Source organism: Acyrthosiphon pisum, chromosome A3 (genome assembly GCF_005508785.2).
Source record: "Acyrthosiphon pisum isolate AL4f chromosome A3, pea_aphid_22Mar2018_4r6ur, whole genome shotgun sequence".
Lineage (NCBI taxonomy): Eukaryota > Metazoa > Arthropoda > Insecta > Hemiptera > Aphididae > Acyrthosiphon > Acyrthosiphon pisum.
In genome coordinates, this window is record NC_042496.1 from 23196871 (window position 1) to 23218811 (window position 21941).

The window sequence follows — 21941 nt, forward strand, 5'->3', positions numbered from 1 at the left end:
TTTACAGTCAAATAAGTATGGAAATTCTGATTGAATAGCATAAATATTCGGTTTGTTTTTTTCAAAAATTCAAAAATTATTAAACATTTTTTTTAAACAAATAAGTTTTTTGAATTTCCAAGATAGCCATTTTGTTGATCGTATTTTTCGAAACAGTACAAAAAAAAAATATTTAAATTTAATGAAAATTGTTTAAGTTAGAGCTAATTATTATTTTGAATTTCTAAGAATAATATTTATGACTTATATTACCTACCTGTGCATACGGCATTAGCAAAATACGATTACTAATACGTTAATTATTTATTACAATCACGCTGATTTTTCGGCTAAAATAAAAAATAATAATTAGCCCTAATTTGGGCGATTTTCATTAAATTTTAATATATTTTTTTTTGAACTATTTTTAAAAATATGATCAACAAAATGACTATCTTGGAAATTAAATAAACTTTTTTGCCTAAAATATTTTTTTTAATAATTTTTGAAAAAAAAAATCGAATATTATATATTATGCTATTCAATCAGAATTTCCATTCTTATGACTGTAAAAAAAAAACTGCATTTAAATATATTGATTTTCCACGGAGATACTAAGGGTGATACGGGACTTCTAGGACACTCAATATTATAATATATAATGTAGGTATACAAATATGTAATATGGGTGGGGGCGGGCGGGACCATCTGAAATTACGTTACTACTTACACTTGATGACATTATCGGTATAGCTATGATATGACATCATTCGTGTAAATTCAGTATCTAGTTGAAAACCCACACATATTATATTGGTGTCAGTGATAAAATATTATTAGGCGAGGTCATGGGTAACGATATTTTTTAACCGCACATTCTCTACGGCAGAAAAACCATTCTTATCGTCTGTGTTTGAATCGAAACTATAGGCCACAATGTAACATACCTATCTACCTACCGAAAAAATAAAATTTTAAATAATTTTATTTTGATTTGATTTCAAAATTAAAAAAATATATAGTTGGGTAGGTACTTTGTATGCTTGTTTGATGAAGACTCGATTTGGGGAGGGGCCTTAGCTAGAGGGTTCTAGAAAATGTCCTACAATTTTACACACACGACTAAAATTACAATTAAGAGGACGTGATACCCGCTGTGTTATCTCCATCTTACAAATGCGTATAACATAGCAAATTTTACGCTGAACAGAACACGTGTAGCTCCGTTAGCTTAAAAATTAGAGCGAATTATGACCTCTTATAGAATATCTAAAGGTAAGATTATTATCTAGGCAACCTCGTGGGCTTTTTATTATAATATTTTAATTTTAACGCGAGTTATGAGTATTTTAAAATTGTAAATTTTTTTATGTATCTTGAAAATACTCAAAATACTGTTACGCACTTGTAAGATGGAGACAACACATGCGGGTATCACGTCCTCTTAATCTCCACCGATAGCTTTGACAAGTGGTGAAGACTTAGTGTATGGTCTACATATGTGCGTTTATAGAGAGATAGTTATCGAAAAAGTCTGAATACCTGCGGCCACGGTATCCCTGGACCATCCGTGTCGGGGAACGTGCTGTAGAGAGGATTGTAGTATCTTAGTTTTGACATCCTTTTCGTAACTTTCACCGTCAACTTTGTTTCCATCAGTCGCTAATTGTCCGCTGCTGTCGGGGTTGCCGTTGGGGTTACCGCTACCACTGCACGGTCTTGAAGTCGACCCTCCGCAGACGTTCGGTCGAAACGCCGCGCGAAAGTTATTCGTCCTGGCGAAATTGCCTGTTAAAAAAAAGGCAAAAACCACAAAAACAAAACGTAAAACAACGCTGATATCTTTCTCACAGATTGCAGTAATAGTTAGGAGGATATGGTATGGACGAGACCGAGTTATTATTATTATTTTATTTTTTTATTTAATTATATTTAACGCCAATCGGATTTTTACATAAAAAATAGTAAATTTGACATATAAATAGGTTATTAATACAAATGTTGTAGTTAACAAAATACTAATAAATTACAAACAAAATATAATATAATATAATATACCTATAATCATACCTATACATATTGTTATTATTAATACGGTAGGCCGCGGGTATGTTGAATTAATATTATTTGCAAATTATCCTGATAAATTGATATAATATAGCTTTATAAGTACCCAGTAATTCATTATTGACTTTTGCATACCTATATTTTGAATTATTATTTCATATGAACATAAATATTTAAAAAAATATACTTATAAAATAATTTCCAAATTAATCACATCAGATTCATTAGGTAGATTTATAAAGTTATAACGTGTTATAACATAAACAACAAACTGTGATACTATCATGGACCATTGTCATAGACAATGGACTACGTTATAAAAATTCATACATTTTATACATTTTTAATTACATAAAATAATTATCAAATCTTCCAGACAACGATGAATATTGTAAGGATTCAAACTTTAAATGCTTATAAAAATAAGTTAGAAGTCTCTATATAGTTATTCATTTTTATATTACACATTGTTAGAGAATTCAATCTGAACGGCCAGTAACTCTTATTAGGTAGGTACTTAAAATTCGCGTAGAACTCGTTTCTTGAGAACCAGATATCATATTATATTTTATGTCTTCGCCTAATATTAGATTCTGAGGGAAGCAATAACTGTATTTTTCTTTGGTTCTTCCCGATTATTTTAAAAGTTCTGGGAATTTTAACTTTTTACCTACCAAAGTACCTACCAATTAGATAGATTTATTTTTCCAAGAGACACCACCCTCTAAGTGAAAATCATATAATTTTTTTCGTTCTAAAAGGTAAAGACAGAAAATAATATTTAAGGATCTTAAGAATTTTCAAGTATAGAAAAGGAAATAAAGAAAAAAATGTGTGTAGGTTAGGTTAGGTTAAATATAGAAATTATTTATGCCCTACGCCTTACCTATATTTTAAATCTGTTAATTTGCTTTTGGAAGACATACAGAAAATATAACAAAACATAATATGAAAACATTATGTTTCATCATAGGTATGGCAAAATATAGTACAAAAAAAGTTGGCAAGAACATAACGAAAAACTCCTCATGTCTATTCATATACTTTCCTGCTATTTTTTTTATCTTAAATGACCCTCGGAAACATAGTTCATTGCCAGTGCCGCAACTTGGTACATATTGGTGGGTGTGCGACCAATAAATAGGGCCCAAGTATAGAAGCGCAATTATAGTAGAGGGGAGGGGCTTTAGCCTCCCTCCCTGACTACGACTCAAACCCCTCCAAAAAACATTCCTTATTTATTTAGATATAAGTTGCTTATGGGTTATTTTAAATTAATATTTTTGTTGGGTGGGCTGTAGCCCCCCAGAATTTTAACCCTATAGTTGCGATTATGCTCATGTACCAATAGGTCATTTAATACATATTGCTTGTTGTTTTTAGCTAAATACATTATGTCATGCAGTTAATATAATATATATAATATAGACTGCTATACTGCTTACAGATAGGTGAAGAGCATTGAACACATCGTACATTGTACTGATTGTATACATATATAGGTGAGGACTGAGGAGCAAAATGTGGTATGCAACCTTTTAAAACCATTTATTTTCTTTTTTGTCCAAATTTAAATGCAATAAACCATCAGCCGTCACAACATGGCAAAATTAAGAAATTCGAAAATATGATATTGGCGGTATAATTCAGCACTCTGCCATTGAAATTATTATTTTTATTATTTTGTTATAAATATAGTTAGGACTTTGTTTTATATTATAATAACAATTATGATTCTAATGTATTCATTAGTTTCTATTTTTTGATAAAATAATAAGATAGTAAGATAGCACTTTATGAAACACCATTCGGCCATTGGCCCATTGTTATGATTTAATGAGGGTCCAGGGGGTTCTTCACACCCCTAGCACCCCCGGTTGTTGCGGCACTGGTCATTGCGCGTTTAGAGGGTGGGTGCACGGTTGTTTGAGGTACATGTGTTTAAATGGGGCAAGGATTCGTTGCAAAAAACCCGGGGGGTCACCTATCCTAGAGCTATCGAAAGCCGAAGATACTTGACCTCAGAGCACGTTGGTGACTACAGCCAACCATCACACCAGGTCTAACGAAAATATTTCAAATTTTAAATAAGTATATTTAAACTGACATACTTACAAAATTGTACCTGTTACAACCCAGACTGTTAACTATTTCATAATACAATTTTAACATAATATATTAGAACAGGAGCAAACTGGACAATACTGGATTGACCTCAGGGTTTTTAACTTTTTTGTACTATAATGTTTTTAAACAAATGAACTTATAAACTTCAAAATAAATATAAACACAATATAATTAACATACAAATAAGTGCTAGGGCTAAGGGTTCAAAACTTATTTCACTTAAAAATGTGATTAAAAAGTACAAATATGCACTTATTTACTCAAAATGTTCATAAATACAAATATTTTGCTAAAAAATATTTTTATATTGTATAATTTTTAATAATTATTTATTAATAAAAACGGCAAATTGTATGTTAACTAGGGATTGGAAAAGCAAGATACAATAATGCCTAGTGAAAACTTTCAAAATAATTAAGTACCTATGCATTATAATGTATTTATTATTTTTAATGGTAAAATTTCAAATTGGTTTATAAACTTATCATTAATCATAAAATATTCAAATATACTCTAGAAAATGGCTAATTTAAGAAATATGCTCTTAAAACCAAAAAATCATTAAATATGCAAAAAAATGCACTATAAAGTTTTTATAGATTTTTCATAGTGTCATGAAAATAATTTCAAGCTTATTTATAAATAAATCTAATGGCCCAAAAAAAACATGCAAATGTAACAACTTCTGAGCCTTACAGTGAAATAACCAAAACATAACAATTACAAAAAGTACTTAAAACCTGTAACATTTTTATTTATTTTCATAAAGACAACTTAAATTTAGATACACTATACCAAATTTAAATGTTTTACACCGAAGATCTTTATTTTTTGATGACACTTTTCAACAAATCCAAATTTGCCTGGACTAATGATATGTTAGTGTTCATTTGTGATAATAAATCTCGCTTTTCTTCATTTGACAATTTTGTATTTAAATTTAAATTATCTTCAATTATTATTTCTGGACCTTTTACTTTACAAACATTATCATCTAAATTTTTTAGTTCGATTTTACGCTCTTCAAGTGAATTATCTATGACATTTTGAATGACGTCCACAAATTGTTTTGCTACGTTTGAAAATTCTTCGCCCATGTTTAACTTTTCAATGTCGTGGACTGTGAATAAATAAATAAGTGATATAGCGCCCAAAATATGTTCTTTATTGTTTTGAAGATAGAATCCACGTTTATAGGAAATATTACAAAATAATTTAATAATATTTAAAAGTCCTATTCCCTGAAACCATCCCAGATCACGATCTGAATTTAAATTTAAAAAAATCAGGTTTTTCAGTTTAACAATAAATTGTTCTTTGATACAAGAGTCAAATGGTTTTGTAAATACATATTTAAAAACTATATACTGAGCATCAGTGCATAATTTATCGATGAATACCATTAATGACTCCATTGATTCCTTCCTAACATCCAGATTTTCATTATACATGGAACTGTGTGTAGCTTCTAATAAAAAATATTCATGGTGTGTATTCAATGAATGTAATGGAATTTCATTATTTTTAAATTTTGTTAAAATTAATTTTGCAAAAGCTTTTCCAAAATTGTTGTCTTCGTACACAATCATAGCTAAATTACAACATTTATCTAAGACATAAAACCGATCGTAAATCTTAGGTCCCCATTGTATTCCAGTTTTAAAGTATAGATAAAAGAATGAAGCAATATATAATACTTCTTCTTTTTCTTCAATTTCATCAAATTCATATTCAAGTAAATAAAATGGATCATAAATTATGTTAGACAATAAGTTTAGATATTCAATAGGTTCAATGTTCGTATTCAACACTAAGAAAGCAAATCTAGCAAAATAATATAAAATTGATTGTTGGAGTAGAAAATGTTTTTTTAATTTTATTAAAAGTTGCATTATGGTTGGCAAAGTTTCCTTTAAATTTGTGGCATCCATTTCAAATAAATGATTAAAAGTACCAATCAACAAATATTCTAGTGATGCTCGATTTGGATTTTTGGTATTCTCCAAAACAGTTACTACAATTAAAACGGATGATAATAGTTTGCAATCATCCATTTCAATAATATCCAAAAAATCAAAAATTAGCACTTGATATTCTTCATTATTTGCCAATTTAAGTAATTGTTCTTCACAAAAGTTGAAGTAATCAGGTCTACTTTTAAAATATTCATTTGTTAATCCCTTTCCAAGTAATTCTATTACATCTTCAGAATAATTTGTATCATAATTAAAATTTGATAAAAATTCTGATGCGACATTTATGTTGAAATTCTCCATGCTTGACAGAAAGTCATCAAATTCTTTATTGACGTCCATTTTGTAAATATAAGTAAAAAACTTAACACATCACGACACATCTAAAAGAAAGAAATTATAACAATAATCAATATTACCCAGGGATATTACCTCAATAGTTTTTATATCAAAAGTTTTGTTCATGGAACTTTGTAGAAGCATTAACCACAACAATTAAATGTTTTTGATTTTTCTGACTACATAACATTTTTCCAGATCAGTTTTTTTTTTTTTTTTAATTGGGTAGTTAATCAATCAGACTTAGTTTATAAACATTTCATGAAAAATAAAGGTAAAAAACAATTTTTATTTCCATTATAAGAATAAATTACCTAATTTAAATTTAAAATATGAATTGGTTATATAACACAAAATAAAAGTTATCTTACAAATTATCTTATATACTAGACAAGGCTAAGAAGTTTCAAATACTAAATAATATATTCAAACATTTTGTATTTTTAATGCAATATTAATTAACCCAATAATACAATTTAAGTCCGGTACTTATTTTCAAATGTAAAAAATGTACATATTATTTAAAATTAACTTAAAGATATGTTTGATGATGAAAATAAATACAGTTATATATTTATATTTTTTTTTTTATTGATTTTATATAACTTTAGTAGCAGAGATCATTACTAGGTAGTTACAAGTTTTTTATTTGTTATGTAAATACATAAAGCTATATTGACAGGTAAAATCAGAGGTAAAAGTCAAATTTGTATCTCTTTATTGAAAACAATACCTATTTAAAATTAGAAATACCTAAATAACTAACAAATGTTTTTAAGCATACTTAATTTTTTTGCTCATTTAGAAAATATCTACAAATTACTGAAGGAAAAGGAACAACAAATTCAAAGTGTCATCCACATCAAAATTTAAAAAAATGTAATACCAAACTAATAATAAGGGTCGAGCACCATGTGTTTGCCGATTACCCTGCATAACTTTTACAAGAGTCGATAGTACCCCCTCACCATAAAAAGGCCCTTACCAACTTTAAGTATTTCTGTTAATAAATGTTAACTGTCCCAAAAAAAAAAAAACAAAATACCTCATTATTAAATGATCAGAACACTTGTGTGATCAAAAGTTTATACTGTAGAATACACCATGTTACTTAGTCTCTTATCGTGGCTTAGCCCCTTTTTGCATTTTATCAGTCGATATATTATATAGCTATATAAGTATGATTGCCAATTGATATGAGAAATATTTCTGAAAATATTTGGGAGTTTTTAGTAAGAATTTAAAAAGTTTTCTTCTTTCCTTGATCAATAAAATATGAACTTAAAATATTAGGTAATTTAAGTAAATGTTAATTTTCAAATTGTAAATAAATTCTTGAAAATGTTGTACATACCTAAATCAACCTATATATAAAATTTTATGTTCCTGATCAACTATAAATATTGATGGTTTTTAAAAAGACTAGCGGTAGGTATGAACGTTTTAGGGATATGGATTCCTAACCTATAGTAGGCATGCCTGTATAATAAATAAATATAAAATATCAAAATATAAAAATTGTACCGACCTTCTTTATAATTAACTCTTGATAATCTAGATTTACCTACACAAAATGATGGAACTGATATAAGTACTATTCTTAGTCAAACCAAACTATGTTATGTTTACTTATGTTCACTGTTTTAAATAACATTCAATATATAAAACATATTGTGTTATTTGAAATAAAACTAACAAATTCAGATTTAAATAAATAATTAAAAATATATATACAAATTTAAATTTTAAGTATAGCGTTACATTTTAATGAGGTGAATACTTTTCCTACACCATTAAACAAGTTAAAAAATGAAACGTTTAATAAAACGGATAAACGAGTGAAAATATTTCCAGAGTAACTACAGAATCAAATCAAAATGGTTACCCTATTGTTCAATAGATTAAAATGTAATGTCATCCAATGTAATGTTATCCAATTGTATAGCCAGTTGAATCCTATCAGGACATGATAACAAACGGGATAATAAAAATGGAATGGTGAAATCAAAATAAGAATATTATGTACCCAAATCACCTGAGCTGCTTTTGTGCATTGTGTGAAAATATTTGAAGCAACAAACACGCATTACAAATGTCGGTTATTACAAACATTATACAAGTAGGTACTAGGGATAATATAGGTACTTACCCGATTTCGAAAGAACTCTGCAAAACATGGCCGTAGAATCACAAGCCTACTCGCTACTTGTTGGTATTCTGTATATTGCAGTCGGACTTCCGGTATGGGCAAGATGCTGGAAACTAGAATAATAGTACGTAAACAATTTATTTCAAAAACGGGATTATAATTCAAAGTTTAAACTTTAAAGTGCAGTTCAACATTCACGAGCCTATCATAAACAATTGCGATTTGCGGGAGAGATAAGTGATAAAGTGATAACATCACAGCAGGGATGCATGATAACGGCACCGCAGTGCCAACGTCTTTTATTGTAAAAAAAATGCCGTGCATTAATTTATTATTATCCGTGGTTTAACTTATTCTGAAAGCTTTTCAAATAGCCTTTTAGGCTTTATATCTATTGAATTTGAAAAACTATTCAGAGCATAGACGGATCAGATCAAAGATTCTATCAACTTAATAATCCAAATGTATGACTAATGATGGTTAAATTAAATCCAAATATTTTGAAAACGTAATTTCATATTGTAAAATATACATACCTACAAATTACAAGTCCCCATTAATATTTTTGTAATGTAACAAAATAATAAATTACAATCGTTATTCTTCGTTTAAATAGTCAATTTTGTAAAAATTTGTACTTCGAATGTCTATAAAATAAACTGTTCTTAAATATTATGTTTTGGATTTTTGGTTTTCAGCACTAATATGAGGATCTGGTGAATGGTGATAACTGATAAGTGATAAGAGCATAACTCCACTAGATATCCACCTTGCTCATAGCATCTCAATATCTCATAGAATTCTATTCTGTGGTATTACACACAGATTTATAAAAATTACCAATCGAAAACATCTTCTATAGTATAAATTATTCTATGGCATAACTATAATAACTACTGTAAAAGTGGAAAAGTCTCTCGTCATCGCTCTCGAGCTCTCCACAGTCCGGAATGTCTGGTTTCGTTTCCAATCCAGTATTTGAATGTTAATTCAAATTTCAAATTGAATTATTATTCAATCTTATATAGTTCGTGGTTCTCGGTAAAAATTATCTTTTATGACTTGTACTGTTTTTAACCTTTATGTTTTAGTGCTAAATGATGTTTTATGGATGGAAATAAATGCACAATTATATTGTCAATTTCCAAGCACTTAGATCGATTCTACTTATGATATGCTTAGATGAATACAGCCTACAGACTAAAGTTTATTGCAATGGTTAGTATTTATTGTTATAATATAAAGAGCTATTTGCAAACTCAGCTGTATTAGATAAGTACTAATAATTAGGTGACAGCATAAAATAAACAAATTATATTTGTACATGATCAGATGTAGAAAAAAATTGTGTTTTATAACCTAATGATAATAATATGTAGAAGATTCAAGTTTTAATTTAAAACATATCATAATCTAATTAAAATTTTTTAAAATTATTATTAAAACATCTCATCTCATCTCTCGAAATACTAATATTTTTACTCGACTCATATCCAATGGCAAAAATTGATAACCTATAAATATATGCATACCTTTAATTAATATAACAGAAAAATCTAAAATTCTAAGGTATTGAATTATAATTTATTTTGGTACATATTGGAATAACTGAACCGATTTACAATAGCCAGTTGATTATAAACAAATCATGTTTTCCTTCTATGAATTACAAAAATAAATCTCGTGTTTACTGTTTAAAGACTTAAATTATATTATTAATAATCTCTTAATCAGTAATTGTTAGTTAATACTAGTATAGGTAGTGTTAAAATTTTTACTTGGCCAATACTCGATACCCGGTTATTATTAAAATTTTTACTCGGCCAATACTCAATACCCGGTTAGTATAAATATTTTATTCGGCTAGCACTCGGCACCCAGCTTAGTACCAGATTTTCTACTCAGAACATCTCTAATATTATGGTCAAATACCCTACATTGATGTTTGTTAGTTATTTTTCTTTAATTGAATAAGTTAAATATTTGTGCCAGAAGGTTTAAATTAATTTAAAACTATAATATAAATTTCAGTCATCAGAAATATAGCTTAATATAGATTCAGATGTTTATAATGTATTGATGTTATATATGAGCCTTTTAGATGAACGGTATTTTCACCTCGGCAGCCTAGGTATTGAGGGAAGCGGAAGAGACGTTCAGTGGGAAATAACACCTAAAAAATGGTGGAGAAAATTGTGACCTTCAAGGAAAAAAAGGAAAAGGCATGACAAGCGGTAGAATGACAATTAAGTTTGAGAGCGGTGGGCATCTACCAGCTCAAAAAGGGGATACACAGGACAGCTGGCTATGTTTGGTCTACGAGAAGAGGACCTTGGAGCAAGTAGTTTAAAAGAGCGTGCTCAGATTAGCCCGATCTATATAAATAGAAAAATTGTATACTCTCGTGCCGCCTGGAGCCAACATAATATACAACCTAGCAATTGTTAAGGAAAGTGGGCTTTGGCGTAATGAGAGCAACTCAATTTTATATTGAAATGATATATGTTAAATAAACAATGCTGCAAGGGGCAAAGTAATGTGCAAACATCCAGCGTCCATGTGACGGTGTTGTGTAAAAAAAACATGTTTGGTATTTGGACGATTAACATAAATATGAAAACAAATTATCTAAACTGGTAGCCATTAAATATTCAAAAAATGGTTGTGTATAATGTTCAATAATTTCACCTAATAGCACATGGGTTGTTAATTTAACTGAAAAAAAACTTAACTAAGATATTTAATTTGATTACAGTATGCAAAATATATTTTTGTGGCACAAAGGTCAAATAACGCAAGTGACAAAAAGAAAATTTTACAAGAGAGACCAAACAACATTTTTGTTTCAAATAGACTTCTGATTGTATACTTAAATAATATTATTTTGTCCTACTATTCTAATGTATTATGCTGGACATACGTTTTAATACTCCCAATATGGTTTAGTACATATTATATATGTATAACTTTTACTGTCTATGAATTTATTATAAGTTGGACTTATGTTTATAACACCTTTAAAAAGATCACAAAAAAGATATTCAGATTATAGAATCAACTCAATATTTCAAACAATTTACTTATGTTACTTGACTTCTGTGGTACAGATTTATTCTACAATCTAACATTATATTATTTTAATTGCATTGTGGTTTTTACCTGTCCATCAAAATATATTCTAATACGTAACATAGAATACTAACACAGTTAGTATTTTCATCTAATAGCAAATACTTGTGGTGTTGGCTACCAAACATGAAAATACTGCATTGATACTAGTCCCTGTAAGTTATAGATTTCCTTGCTAAAAACTAGAACGATTGTCGATATTAATTATTTATTTACTTACTGTTTATAGATTTCATACATTTATTGTAAGTGTCTAAATGAAACAAATATGTTGTTACAGCTTATAAAAAATCAATATTATTGTTTAATGAAAGAAAGTTAAGCGTAAGAGTATACTACAAAGCATAATCTATATTATATATTTATTATGATTAAGACAAGCCAGTGCCCAATTACCTATCAATAATAATGTACACATTGAGTTAAAATAAAATTATAATAATGTAAAAAGCCCAGAACACAATATAAACAAACAACAAAAACACCAAAAAGAAAAGGACGTATCTTCATTAGCTAACCTCATCATCTTTCAAGAGGACTATTTCTTAGGTCTCTACTCTTTGCTTAAAAAAGAAACATGTGTATGACGAATATCAAGAATATTAATTATACTAAATAAAAAGGTACATCAAGTTTCCCTTTTAATGTACGTGAACAAATCTGGTTTGTCCTATCCCTGAGATTTACTAGCGTCTAGTGTACTCAGCATCAAGCATTCAAGAACAGGAGTACATGCAGTATAACAACAAATTAAAAAAAACTTAGGTCATACACGCTCAAGCTGTAAAAGGATTCCAAGTTATTAGATCATACTCAAGTATAGAGTGAACAAGCGAGCAATATAGCACTTTAAATAACTGTTACACTTAAAAGGTGTATGTATAGTGTATACGTTTAATAAATCTAAGGAATGTCTTATTCTAAAGCACAGTCATCAGTTATATCGATACTTGGTGGGTCAGATGAATAAACAGAACAAAAGCAATCAGAAAACAATTATTGGAGTTTAAATCATTCATTGCACCATTCAAGTAAACAATATTATGATCAAGAAATTAATCACTAGACCTAATTTTTCTCATCAAGTCAAAATACAATTCTGTTTGCCTCACAAATTCACTATCAGTTTTTTGTAACAGGCAAATCCTGGAACACCGTGCTAGGGTGAAGTCAACCTTAAAAACGTTTGACCATAATTTCAAATAGCCAAAGTACTTCATCCAACTTGTCAGCTGATAGCCATATAATATATAAAGAAGCATACCTGGGTTTTTGGTAACACAGTGACATCAGAAACGTCAGAGAATAGTTCTGACTTTACCGATTTAGCAGATACCGCAGGCAAAAACATAATATTGCGTTCTATTGTTTTTAAAAAAAATTATGAAGTGAGCATAGAAAAAATATTAATCTTGTAGTAATTTCCTTGTATAATAATTATGAAATATTTTAAACCAAACTAATTTTTGGAAACTACATTTACACATTATTTCTAATTTTTGTTTTTCTGTTACATTTTATCGTTTAAATAAATAATTTATTTAATTTTATAGTAAATGATAATTTATAATACTTTGACTCACATTGTTTGAACTTATATGTGCAGTGAATGATTTAACATTGTTTGGAAAATAAACATTAATCCAATACTTTACTATAATACTATATTACTATATTATGCATAAATTTAAAAAAACTTAATTATCTTAATCATATTAAAAACACCAACATATCCAATAATAGGTTTATTAATTAATATAAATGCTATATATACATTTACGCACTTTAATTAAATTTACAATATTTTTAAAATTTAAATACATTTAAAAAAACCACAATATTAAATTCCAGTTATTATCACATTGTGTTATGTTGAATTGAATAATATTTGGTTTTTTTTATTTACCACTTGGTGTTTTTTGACTTTGTAAATTGAGAAGAACTGGTTGCTATTTAAATAAATCAACATTGATTTTAGAAAAGTCACCAGCTCAAGGTATACAAAAAAAATTAATATTTTTATAGGTAGGTATAAGTACCTTCTTGACTAACAGAATTGTGTAATAATTATAATAATATTTTCATTATTATTGTTTTAGCCATCATTCTTCCAAACATTTATCCTAGAATTATAAATCTCTGTTGTTTTTGATCTGGCTCGTTGTCTGGTTTCAACATCCGAGTATCTAATTTATTGTAATCAAAAGTCCTGCCAAACATTTCTAAATTACACATTCCTTGCGCAGAACGCCATCCTATAAAACCTGTGAATAATAAAAAATTTTATAATATAAAATCATATTATACAGGAATTATTAAGAAATGTACCTGACGACGTTATGGGAATGCGCAATGGTGATGGTACTGCGTCGATCAACGGTTGAATTCTATCTTGTTTACGTAGCTTTTGTCTTCTGAGATCAATAAAATTTTCCGGTAATCCTAAACTGACAGCATGTTCGCTCCACATCTATAAACATTTAATATTTAAATGAACAATTTATATAGTTCTATCTATTTGGCATTTAATTTTGACTATTCAAATTATATATCGTCTATGGTGTATTGTGGTATCACCCGTATTGGATAATACGCAATGAACCAACTATATGCCTTACCTCCGTACACTCTAAGCTAATGACTATCTCTAGAATAAATTCAGATTAATGCACTGTTAGCTTTTGAGGTACGATGGTACGCGTTTTGTCGATCTTACGTCCGTTCCCTAATTTGGAATGACTATTAGGACGCCACAACCAGAGCACTGTTCAGTTTGCAATAAACCTCATTGACTATAGGTGTGTGGGTCTGAGCACTGTTCCAAAATTCAAAGGTAAGGACAAAGAAGACTTAGAAATAAAATTCAACTCGGGTTTTAATGGTCGGAAACACTTTTATTGAATTTTAAAACAAACATAAATTAAACACTGCGGATTCAGACCGCCGTAGCCCGTTCTCACCGACTCACTCAGTGAGAACGGGGACTCCCTGTCGTCACCGACTCACTCAGTGACAACGGGGGACTCCCTGTCCTTGCGCGTACGGCGGCGTTATATAGTAAAATAGTTTTTGCTGTCTCAGCACATCTTGCTTCATTGACCTATATTAATATCTAAATTGCTACGTTGATTTTTACATGTAATATATTTACATTAAATAATATTACAGTGTCTACAATATACGACAGTATATATCAAAAATCTAAAATGTCTGTAATGTTCGCCAGTTCAGAATGACAGTGGACTTATTGAGTCTTACTTGCTATCAATATTGTATTACGTTTCATAAATCATAATAGACTAGTCCCCAGGACGTGGGATCATTGCACGCAGGCCATATACGATGAAACCTTATGCGAATACGGAATAGTCTCAGTATAAATACGTAAGACGTTTACAATAATATGGTTAGCATAATATTGACGACCTTGGGGTTAAGACTTTATTTTTTCTGCATTTCGTGTTCACCGTTCATATGTTTACCTACCGAGTTTTAAGTTGTAAATTAAAAATGCATTTTGATTTATTTCAATTGAGTGTAAAAACTTAGTTTTAAGCTCATTGCTCAGACGTGAAATTCTGGTAGACACATAGTCGCAAAGAAGGGGATGTATTTGGGGGGGGGGGGTCTTAGCCAAAAAAAAATCTAATGACTTGTACATGTTATGACATAAAAGCATCATAAGAGTATCTATTATTATAGACCCGAATTCAGCTCTAAAAATATCAAACACTATTTGCCCCCATGGGTACCTACTGGGTAGGCAGCACCTACTGTATAGGGACATATCTACAGCGATAGACAACAATATACCTTCAGTGATTTCTTGTCGGCCCATTCCACGCAATAACTGTGCATTATAGACTACTGTGCTTAATAATATTATTACCATCAGGGCCCCAAATTGTATGCAAAAAGTATTGTAGAATATACCTATCTACGCATAATTATGTATACGTATGCACGAATAATTAAGAAAAAATTATAATATGCATATTATGTTTACAGATAAAATTACTTGAAAAACAACAAAAATAACGTACATGAAGAAATAAAAGAACGAGTATCGAACATATGTTATTACGGTTTACTAAAGCTATTCAAGTCGGAATTGTTATCGAGAAAATCGAAGTTAACTTTATACACAAGCTACTTAAAACCAGTTTTGACATGACGTGGGCTACTATAAAAGGTGACTACTCTAAATTAAGTACAACAGAAAGAAAAGTACTTAGAAAAATATTTGGCCCTGTTTATAATATGGAAACGAGCACGTACGAAAGAAGACACGATAATGACTTACACAATTTGTATGAAAGACCTGATAAGGTAATATCCTGTCATATAGGATGTAGAGGCAGGAGGATGGAGTGGGCTGGACATGTTTGGAGGGCAGTGGGAAAGACTATAAAACGAGTTACAGAAGGAAAAATTATGGGGAAAAGACCTATAGGAAGATCTCGATGGATGGACGTAATTGAAAAAGATTTAAGAATGATCCATGAAAACATAAAATGGAGGATGCGAATGATAGGCACCAGTGGAAGGAAATAGCGGTAGCAGCGATGGATCTACAGAGTCCGCTAAGCTGTTAAGAAGAAGAAGAATGTTATACATGTCAGCAGGGTAGGTACCTATATATTTCTAATACTATTTTAGCCATTAAATCATTAAGATAATCGTGACACCAATAATTGCCTTTTAATAACGTTTTGTAGAATTTCCTGGAATGGAAGATGGTTTTGATGGGTAGGGGGGATTATAGTGAAATATTTTACATAACAATTTAGCTTTTTTGTGTAGGTACTGGCATTATTCTTAGATCTACAGATTAGACATGTACTGAGGGGTATGAGTAATTTTCTGAAGGTAATATTTTGAAAGGTTTGAATTTTACTGACGTCAGATTTTTAGCACTTCCCCAAATCTGACAACCAGAGGTCCATCTTGTACTTACACTAATAATTTGATCTTGATTTTATTATTAATAATATTATTCATGGAAATACATAAACTACTAGGTTATGAGCTTATACAACAAAATAAATATTAGTTATAAATAAATAAATACAATGGTTTTCTTAGATTAAGTTGTACATATATATAAGTTTAAGAATAATATTATTGTAAGTGTGTAGTTTTGTTTAAAAGAGTGCTTAGCACGCAATGCCGTTAAGCATTTTATGCGTTGAGCACAGGCTAGGCGATGATCTAGAAAACTACGTTGGTACTTAACTAATTGGGACGAAGAGGTTACGGTTCCATAAAGAGTGACGTTCGGACATGGAGCAATTTTAGTGTCCCTATGTAACCGTAAATAATCCGACACTCTTCTGGTAATTATTTTTGTCGATAAAACTACGAAGTACTAGTGGACTACATAATATATAGTCCCTATAATACCTATATACTCTATAGGCTATGGACTACGGTGTGAATAGGTTCATGTTATTAATAGGCAATATAGCATAAAATCAATCTAAATCAACTCCCTACGACTAATATTTTTGAATCATAACTAAAATCGTTCTTCATCGTATAAATAGGTAGGTATTTATATAATTTTATATTATCTGGGAATTTTTACTTTTGACCCCGGTATAGGTACCAACTATTTTCACTTTTCTACCAAAAATTATGCTTAAGTAGAAAATCGAAGCATTTTTTCTGCTATATTAAGTGTCTTCAAACAAAAAAACACACATCGTTGTAAAATTAATACATTCAACACTCTGCTCATAATCTATTATACAAATCAAAACATAAATTAATGAAACAATAGATAGTATATTTACTTTTTCCACGTTATTTTTCGAATAAAACCCCCACCGTTCCGGCCATCTGGCTCGCAATTCATTTTCTCTGTTTATTATAATTTTCCTGTGACGAAAAAAAAAACTTATCTATACAATGACAATAATGTTAAAAAAATTAAAAACAAAACTATTCGTTATTAAGTATGAAGATTTCACAAGATTTTTCTTTTTTACTCACAGTCTGCCGTCACATTGTACTTTGTCTATCTTTTTATTCTTCTTCCTTTCTTGCTGCTGCTGTTGCTGTGGTTTAACATTATTATTTTTATTATTACTACTGTTGTTGTTATTATTAGGCTGTTTCGGTTCTTTGTGCAGCTCAGAGCTGGACATTTTACCGATTCAATTCAGTGCAATTGTCTACGATACCGACGCCACTATCACGCGAAATGTGAATCATTGTAATAAAGCGGACGGAACAAGAGCGTCGAGGGTACCAGCCACTATACCATGTTATCGTGTATATTATATATAATACAATTTCAGTCATTGACCCAACGTGTTGCTAAGAAACCACACCCACTAAAAACACATAATATTATTGTCTCATCTATCAAAATCGACATTGTCACCGTAGTGTACACAGTGTACTATGTGCACACATTCGCACAGTGGCGCCGAGTACGCACTTAAGGTGGTGCACTTGAACCACCTAAAGTTTTGGATGGATGAGTAGGTAAAAATAATTTATCCAGTACAGTTAATACTAAAATTACAGACGTACTTACGTATTAGGTGTTACGTGTTAGTATACCTACCTAGGTTATCCCTATAGGTAGAACATTTTTTTATCAATTTAAATGCTGCATATTATATTACTATTATAGTAAACGCTAGACAGCTAGTATTTAGATATAGCCATATAGGTATAAACTGTAAAGATAAAAACTGTTTTTTTGCTAATGAATTGTCTTATTATTATTAATCTTATCTCAATATGTATAATCTACATATTATATACATCAAAAATACTTAATTGTTATTGTATAAATAATTAAATTAAACAATCCGTATCACTGTATCGATACTATGTTCAGATTTTCAAGGGAACCCATTGGTAAAATGTACCCGCATATTATTAAAAAGGAAAACAATTGATTTAAATATAAAACTATATTGTACAAGTCGGGAAAATCGGTTTATTCTGTCTATTATACTCAATATGGCAATATATTTATAAAAATATTAATTTCATTAATGAATGGTTATTCAGGGGTATTCACCGTGCTATTTAGCTTGCAAAAGTATAAAATTGGTAAGGCCACCCAGGGGGCACATGCACTGGTATATGCATTTTAAGAAGAAAAAAAATGTTTGAGTAACTAGGCAACAGGTTTCATTCAAAACTCCAACACCATCCAAATTGTCAGATCTCTCAGTTAAAGACAGACACAGTGACGATTTACAGATTACTGACTCGTCATTTATGTCGCACTCAGTGAATTTGCTTAGGTCAGCAGAACATGGCAACGTCGAGTACGAGCGTATTTATCATTAAATACATAGTCAGTAGTCGGGTTCTGATCGTGAAGTAGAGACTAACCACAGTCAACTCTACGTGTTTAACGTAATACTTAAAATTAATTAATTTAAGGTAGGTATAATAATCTATCTCATAAAAAAAACCGTACTATTTTTGACATCGTAAGCATTGATGTATTAAATCGTTCAACTTGTACTCCTCTACTCCCGTGATCTTCAATACCACCCTCAAGAACAGCTGGATTACTCAGGTGATGTGCACTGTATTATTTCATTACTATTTCAGACATTGAATTAAATATTTATGCATCACACATTAATTGCCATATCGTGTTCGATTGTGTTAGTTTATGAACGCAGGCCATAAGTTTCTAGGACCTGTAAAATATAACTAGGAACATTTTACTTATATCAGTCAAACAACCAGATTCATTAGACCGGTTTGTGTAGTGAGAATAGTCAACAAACTGCTCTAGATATGATTTGGTAAAAATATCGACATTCACTTGGTTTGAAAGAACGAATGAGACGTGTTTAACATACCTTTACTGCTAATCACTTATTCCTTTACGTCACTTGAATGATTTCTAAAAAAATGTATATTGTTAAAAACTTATTATACCTAGTGATTATAATATACATATTTATTTATTTTTTTTGTAATTATTATCGTTTTCTCAAAATGTTGACTAAGTCCCCCCCCCTCCAATTAGGTCTCTGGAGCCGCCCCTCAAAACTGTGCGTATAGCGTTTTTTTCCTACAAAGTTCTAAAAAAAAACCAGACGAGTAAAGACTATACTGAAAAACATATTATGTTTTTTTAAATAATAAGTAATATTTAATTTCTAATATTTTGTATATCACAATTCATTAAGGTTTTATTTTTAAACGCCCATAGATAATATTATAGTGGAAAAATTTAATTTTTTTTTATTTTAGTTTAAAAACTTCAGAGAAACCTATTATTTTAATTTAAAAGCTTGTTATTAAAATTTAAACTTATGTGAATTTGTACACCAAAATAATTTTCAAATTTTTGTGATTTTGAAAATGTTATCAAATTTGAACATTAAATATGCCCTATAGAAAGAAATTTGAAAATTATCCATATTATTTGCCATAGTAAAATATAATTATAAACCCATTAAATATTTAAGCTTCTTTTACCTAAAAAATGTCATTAACATAAAACGAAAAAACCTTATAAATACAAAATGTCAAATGTCTGCATTTTATCATATAAAAGTGTGCTCCTTTTACCTATACAGTAACGTAAAAAACATCTTATGAAAATTTTTTAATTATTCGTAATTTAGTAATTAGTATACTGTATAACCTTGAAGACTATAAAAATAAATTTAAAACTAAATTCTAATGAGAACATTAAATGTTACTAAGTGCGAATTATTCTTCTAAGTTTTAAACGTATTTGATAGTATTGTAATCCTAGAGGACGGTATGTATTACATTGACTAGTTTCAAACACATATAACGCGACTTACAATCATATTATAATAAAACTGGTATATATTTTATATATAATAATGCGTGTGTCTATTAATTTTTAGATATTGTATGCTCTCGCGGTCGTATGTTCAATAATAATATACTGCACTTATATGAGCTCAACTGGGAGGTGGCAATTGTTGTGGTATTCCTAACACGTAACTCCGTTTTAAAATAAATTATAAATGCGTACTTTGTCCTCGTACATACCTGCCTATTATAATTAAACGAAAATTCTGTTTTTTTCATTGTAATTTCAGCTTCAAATTAATTTGGCAACCGCACTTGTAATACTATTATAATATGTACATATTATACGCAATTTACGTTCAACGACCCGATAGGTGCAGGATTGCATATTAAGAAAACAAATCTTGAAAATTCATTATATATAGTACACTTATGCTGCTTATATAATATACTTCTTATACTATTGATTATATCCACATTACATTATTAACGATATTCGATACTAACTATTCATCACATAATGTGTTTACGATCGCTTATTCCGAGATCGCATGTTCAGGCGTCGCGTGGTGCAGGTCGAAGCTTAACGCGTAACTCGTGCAGTGGCACAACCGTATATATTTTTCATAATAATTGTCGAGATGATAATAACTCTGAAAAATAATTTAACTAGGTATATAATCTGTGGTATAATATACTTATATCACGATACAGCGTTAAAAAAACATTTCGTCGGTACTGCGTTTGTATAATAAAATTATCATGAGACGTTTGTGCGAGTAAATTATAATATTATCATGTTTTAAAGTTAATTATATGCCATCATAATAATAATATATACTTGAATACAGATAATAATATGAACGTTGGATGTTATTTTGAATACTCAAAAATTAAATCAATGTAAGAACACAATATTATTTAATTGTTTATTATACCTACCTATAATACGTCTGTAATACGTTATAATGAAAAATAAATAAAAATAATATTATATTTGGGGGACGGAGTGGCCGAGCGGACTGAGGCATCGGTCACGGACGGCACTTCTCTCCGGGTAGACATCTGTCTGCAGAGAAAGGCCGCCATCTTCCGACCGCTCATGGTAGATACCTTCCCTCACGGTACCACAGGCTAATGACCTAAGTAGCCGAAGCCCTTAAAAAAAAAATTTTATTATATTTCGATATTTCGAATTTCGATAATCCAAATTAAGTTCACACGGCGTAATGAATAGGCTATTTAGGTACATCACCGCCATGATAATTTTTTTAGTATAACCATTTTATTTACGAAACAGTTTAATAATTTACATAGTGCTGTAAGTGCACGTATAAATTGAGTAATATTGTAAAATATATCAGTCGACTACTCGGAGACCAGAGTTAATAGTTTTTAATATA

At 29.7% G+C, this 21941-nt stretch overlaps 2 protein-coding genes across 3 annotated transcripts in view; both read right to left on the minus strand.

Moving 5' to 3' along the window:
* LOC100160345 (ubiquinone biosynthesis protein COQ9, mitochondrial-like) overlaps positions 1-8885 on the minus strand; it is a 12657-nt gene extending 3772 nt beyond the window's left edge. The window contains exons 1-2 of one of the 2 annotated variants that reach the window (NM_001161961.1): positions 8635-8830; positions 1522-1767 (exon numbers count right to left, since the gene is read on the minus strand). In NM_001161961.1, the coding sequence (NP_001155433.1) occupies positions 1522-1767; positions 8635-8662 (274 nt within the window). In that variant the 5' untranslated portion in view covers positions 8663-8830. Of the gene's footprint in view, positions 1-1521; positions 1768-4893; positions 6530-8634 lie in introns of those variants that run through there. The other variant, XM_016802176.2, reaches the window with a different exon arrangement.
* A 4657-nt stretch (positions 8886-13542) lies between these two features.
* Positions 13543-18333, minus strand: LOC107883019 (uncharacterized protein C20orf85-like). Its single transcript, XM_016802318.2, has 4 exons — positions 17758-18333; positions 17559-17643; positions 14092-14233; positions 13543-14027 (listed from the first exon to the last, which is right to left on the minus strand). Exons 1-4 carry the CDS (start codon positions 17910-17912, stop codon positions 13882-13884), a joined length of 528 nt encoding a protein of 175 aa, XP_016657807.1. The 5' UTR covers positions 17913-18333; the 3' UTR covers positions 13543-13881.
* Between the last annotated feature and the right edge of the window lie 3608 nt (positions 18334-21941).